The 6,000-nt window shown below is 41.9% G+C and overlaps 1 protein-coding gene across 2 annotated transcripts in view; it reads left to right on the top strand.

The window, feature by feature from the left end:
* The first annotated feature begins 285 nt into the window (after positions 1 to 285).
* The window catches only part of RGS5 (regulator of G protein signaling 5), a 164,420-nt gene continuing 158,705 nt past the window's right edge, over positions 286 to 6,000 (top strand). Inside the window, exon 1 of one of the 2 annotated variants that reach the window (XM_056523298.1) lies at positions 286 to 1,948. Coding sequence is in view for 1 of the 2 variants with exons in the window: in XM_056523295.1 (XP_056379270.1) it covers positions 2,808 to 2,851 (44 nt within the window). In the remaining variant the exon portion in view is untranslated. Of the gene's footprint in view, positions 1,949 to 2,614; positions 2,852 to 6,000 lie in introns of those variants that run through there. The other variant, XM_056523295.1, reaches the window with a different exon arrangement.

Here is a 6,000-nt window from a genome sequence, read left to right as displayed (position 1 = left end):
TATTCGGCAACCGTATTTAATCCATGTCTATGAGCCGACCGGAGTGAACCGCAGCCTCCGGTCGGCTTCGTTTTCGGCCGTATGCGGTTTCCCGACCGTAGGCAAAAACGCGGTTGACCACGTTTTTGCCTGTGGTCGGGAAACCGCATACGGCCGAGGCTGCGGTTCACTCCGGTCGGCTCATAGACATGCATTAAATACGGTTCAAGAATACGGCTGAGTGCAGGCGCCGCGATTAAGCCCCGCCCACCTCCTCCCAGCCGTATACGGGAACCGTATTTAACAAAACGTGGTGTGAACCCAGCCTAACCTAGAGGAAGCAGGAAGCCTGGGGGAGATCCAGGACATCATGGGAGTTGTAGTTTTGTGCCAGCTGCACAGGCACAGGTTGAGGCATAATAGGAGATGTAGTTTCGCAACAACTGCAGTGGCACCGGTTTGGGAACACTACCCTAGAAGACGCTAATACCAGGATGAGCCAGGGAGCGATGGGAGTTGTAGTCCTGCAATAGCTTCAGAGCTACCGGTTGAATGATAATAGGAGTTGTATTTTTTGCAACAGCTGGGGAAACATAGAATGGGGAACACTGTCTGTGTGTTCACACTGAGTAGTTCAAGAGGAATTTACTCGAGTAATTCCTCTTGAATTCTCTGCTCCAAATTAATTCACATCTCCTCTGCCCATTGACTTTAATGTTTTTTCCGCTGTCCTGTTCACACGGAATTCACTAACGGAATTCCGACGCTGAATTTCTTTACACTTGAAGAAAGAACATGTTCATTCTTCAAGCGGAATCCGCTAGCAGAAATCAATCAAAGTCAATGGTTAAAAAAATTTCCACCCGGCATCGTTTTCGTGTGGAATTTGCGCAGAATTTGTGCAGAATTCGCGCTTAAATGGCTGAAAAACCCTCTACTTAATTTCCCCCCTTTCTGCACGCAACTCCACGCAAAATTATGTGCGAATTCCGCGAAAATTCCGTGCAAACAGAAAATTCTTTTTTCCGCACGTAAATTTTTCAGCGCAAATTCCTCATGATTTACTCAGTGTGAACGCACTCTAGGGTATGTTTACACTGTGGAATCTCTTCTTGCAGAATTCCGCTCGCTGAGATTCCGTCTGGCGGTACTTTGGCGGTAGGACCGTGCGGCACTGCGCTGTCACCATTGACAGCTATGCAGCACTCGCAGAATTCTGCGCAAAGAATGAACATGTTCTTTCTTTCTTTGCGCGGATCAATTTCAGCGGCGGAATTGTCCTGTGATAGCCTGGGGGATGTAGGATATGGGGAGCGTAGCTGTGCGGTAATTAAAGGGTGCTTATTAACCCTTGCTATTCGTGACGCCAGGGTGGGGGCTCCTCAGTAATGCTTGTCCTACCACCACCCTTCCCAAGAGCGATAGGGAGGTAGATAATAATAGAATGTCCACAACCGGAGGGTTTTCTGAAACAGGATTAACTTTTACTGAAGAATTTCTGCAAGCTTCAATAACAGAACAGTCTCTAATCATAACAACGCCTTTCCTTGGAGATTGACAAAGGTTGGGACTTTAGCACTTAGAGTCTTTAGGATGATATGCACTATTCCACTGGATTTAGGGGTCCAGTAGTCACTCTAGCATTAGCGGGGATTTAGATTTGAACTCACGGTTTTGGTTCAGCTGAGGCCGGCAGGTTTTTTAGGCCTAGTGTATCTTTGAAAGTTGCGCAGAACCATCCTGTTAGTCCGGCATCCACAAGAGCAGCAACCCAAGAGAGCGATAATTGGACGCAGCTCCCTTATATGGGCAGGGGCTGGACTAACGCTAATTGCTCCATACTGATGTCAATCACCATTACAGAGATTTGTGGGTAACACATGACCCAAGGACCTCCAAAGGTCCTACAACATGCCATAAAGGTTATTAACATGGTCACATGACCGAAGGTCCTGCGACGCTAAACAAGGTAAGTACTATACATTACTGTAAAATATATATTATTATTAAATATATACACGTATTAACATTAGAGAATTAGACTTGAGGAGAGACGACTAGGGGCTGTCCCACCTGAGGAACCCTACCTGAACGTAGTTACTCTGACTTTGGGGACCCCTACACTAGGTACGGTATGCAATACGTTACCGGGACACCACAGTCTTCAGTGTGAACGGGTTTCGCGGAAGACCCATTCACACTGAAGTTAATGTTCACTGCGCGGAATTCTACTCGCGGAATTCCGCAGTGTGAACAGACAGAGTAGTCATAGCATGATAGGAGTTGTAGTTGTAGGGCCAGTGGTCTCAAACTGTGGCCCTCCAGATGTTGCAAAACTTCAACTCCCAGCATGCCCGGACAGCCAACGGCTGTCCGGGCATGCTGGGAGTTGAAGTTTTGCAACATCTGGAGGGTCACAGTTTGAGACCACTGCTGCAGGGCTAGGGGATGCTGGGGGGGGGGGGGGGGGTGGGGGGGCACTTCTTTAACTCCCACATCCCCCAAATATGTGAGGAAGAGATGATCCCAGTGCTGTGCAGCCTGCGCTGCGAGGGTGGCTGTCATTGGATGAGGGGGCTGGCTCTCTTCCAGGGTTAAACCTCTATATACTTCTGCAAGTCAGTGACTGCCTCAGAGTGAGAGAACTAGAGAGAGAGTGCTACTGTCAGAGCTACAGACAGCCACACCAGTCCGAGACAGCCTGCACTGAAGACCACCACCACCACCGAGGAGGTGAAACTACTGAGACCCCCCCCTGCGCCACTTCTTACGAATAAAGAAAAAGCTTCTCCCAGTTCATTCTCAAGGACCGGACTCACTCAGCCAAGATGTGTAAAGGACTCGCCGCCCTGCCCCACACCTGCCTGGAGAGGTGAGACCACCAGGACCCCGCTGTATACTGTGTGACTAGGCATAGCAGAGCTGAGTTGGCGCATACATAGGGCTTCCGAAACTTTATAACCAGTTACAACCTGACATTGTCAAAAGAAACTATACACGAATGAGTACTGTGCGTTTTTAACTATTGCATTATTCTCTTAGAGAGCGAATTATCAGCGGCGTATTCCTTTAACGCGTTCGGCTCTGCTACATCGACCCCGCAGCGCTATTGTTTGTAGAGAGACGGACAGGTTATTGCGGTTCTGCATAGTCTCAGCTTTGGCGTATGTGTTGCTGCTGTTGTTGTTGCACAGGGGTGACGTGGTCCTGTGCCGGGCATCTTCGGAGGATGGAGCGGAGACGTATTGGTGTTGCGGTACAGAAGGACCATTATCTGATTTAGGATTTTTTTAAATCCAAATCTCATGACCCATCAACAGATCTCGATATAGCACAAGAAAATCATTCATCGGCATCGTGTAAATTTTTCATATGAGCATCTGTGACCGGTCAAAGTTTATGTTAGGCGTAAGGCGGCGTTCACATCACGTCTCTGATCTGTCATATGGGGTATGTGGGGAATGTATCCATAGGGCTCTGGGGTCTATACATAGCACCAAAGTCTACAAAAGTTTATTACACTATTCACTTCACCTAAAAACAAAGTAAACTAAATGTAGCAGTGTTTCCCAACCAAGGTGCCTCCAGCTGTTGCAAAACTACAACTCCCAGCATGCTGGGAGTTGTAGTTTTGCAACAGCTGGAGGCAACCTGGTTGGGAAACAGTGATATAAAGCAAGGTTTTATTGGTTTTGTTTTCTTGCACAAAGTTTATCAATAAGGCGCACATCACACCTAACTCACACAAATGTGTTGTTGAAAGCATTTTTTTTTTTTTTAGCAAGCAAAATGCTGGTGTAAATATATAAAGGTTATCACTGCGACTCCTATCTGGGGGAAAGTTCTACTGCAACATTTTTAACACATTTTCTTAAATCTATCTATCTATCTCATATCTATCTATCTTTCTCATATCTATCTATCTATCTCATATCTATCTATCTCATATCTATCTATCTATCTCATATCTATCTATCTCATATCTATCTATCTCCTATCTATCTATCTCATATCTATCTATCTATCTATCTATCTCATATCTATCTATCTATCTCATATCTATCTATCTCATATCTATCTCATATCTATCTATCTCATATCTATCTATCTATCTCATATCTATCTTTCTCATGTCTATCTATCTATCTATCTATCTATCTATCTAGACTTGACAGAAGCAGCACACCGGAGTAAGATGAATATGTGTCAGGCTTTGACAAAGAGCGTGTGAGGCGGATGAAACGTTGTGGCATCTGATGAATAAAGCCTGATACATATTCATCTTACTCCGGTGTGCTGCTGCTTCTGTCAAGTCTGTTTTTGCGGGGGTCTCCAACCCAGACCCGGCCAGCTTGCACCCAAAAACACCCTTTGGGACTGCGGTCCTTTTTTTGTATTATCTATCTATCTATCTATCTCGTATCTATCTATCTCATATCTATCTATCTCATATCTATCTATCTATCTCATATCTATCTATCTATCTATCTATCTCATATCTATCTATCTATCTTATATCTATCTATCTCATATCTATCTATCTCATATCTATCTATCTATCTATCTATCTCATATCTATCTATCTATCTCATATCTATCTATCTATCTATCTCCTATCTATCTATCTATCTATCTATCTATCTCATATCTATCTATCTATCTATCTATCTATCTCATATCTATCTATCTCATATCTATCTATCTCATATCTACCTATCTATCTATCTCATATCTATCTATCTCCTATCTATCTCATATCTATCTATCTATCTATCTCATATCTATCTATCTATCTATCTATCTATCTATCTCATATCTATCTATCATCTATATAATATCTATCAATCTATCTATCTAGCTCATATCTATCTATCTCATATCTATCTATCTAATATCTATCTATCTCATATCTATCTATCTATCTATCTATCTATCTATCTATCTATCTAATATCTATCTATCATCTATATAATATCTATCAATCTATCTATCTATCTCATATCTATCTATATCTATCTATCTATCTATCTATCTATCTATCTCATATCTATCTATCTCATATCTATCTATCTCATATCTATCTATCTATCTCATATCTATCTATCTCCTATCTATCTATCTATCTATCTATCTAGTAATCCAAAGAGAAACAGCACTCCCTTGAGCTCAATATCCGTGGGTGCACGCAGAACCAGACCTTGGTCAGGGGTCCCAATTCACAGAAAGTTCATATAAATCCGCAGCACACAGGTCCAATATGGTGAAAAAGAAAAAACTTTATTCCATCATGTGAATGTCATACAGCGACGTTTCTGCCGCCTCTCCCAGGAGCTTGAGAAAGGCTGGGAGAGCCGGCAGAAACGTCGCTGTATGACATTCACATGATGGAATAAAGTTTTTTCTTTTTCACCATATTGGACCTGTGTGCTGCGGATTTATATGAACTTTCTATCTATCCATCTATCTATCCATCTCATATCTATCTATCATCTATCTAATATCTATCAAACTATCTATCTCATATCTATTTATCTATCTCATATCTATTTATCTATCTCATATCTATCTATCTCATATCTATTTATCTATCTTATATCTATTTATCTATCTCATATCTATCTATCTATATATCTCATATCTATCTATCTATCTATCTATCTCATATCTATCTATCTATCTCCTATCTATCTATCTCATATCTATCTATCTATCTATCTATCTCATATCTATCTATCTATCTCCTATCTATCTATCTATCTATCTATCTATCTCATATCTATCTATCTATCTATCTCATATCTATCTATCTATCTATCTATCTCCTATCTATCTATCTCTCATGTGGTTTTGTTACATTATCATCCCATGTATCATTCCTATTGATCAGCCGCTTAGAATTCTCTCCATAGATCTTTCTTCCAGTTTTGGGCCAGAATGACTCCAGTTTTCCTGAAATCAAACAATTCAATAACATGAAAATCTTCCTGTTACATTTCCCCATTTTATTGACATTGTGGATTC

Source organism: Hyla sarda, chromosome 6 (assembly GCF_029499605.1).
Source record: "Hyla sarda isolate aHylSar1 chromosome 6, aHylSar1.hap1, whole genome shotgun sequence".
NCBI classification, from domain to species: Eukaryota; Metazoa; Chordata; class Amphibia; order Anura; family Hylidae; genus Hyla; species Hyla sarda.
The sequence above is the reverse complement of the archived record's forward strand: the minus strand, read 5'-3'. Positions and strand labels throughout refer to the sequence as shown.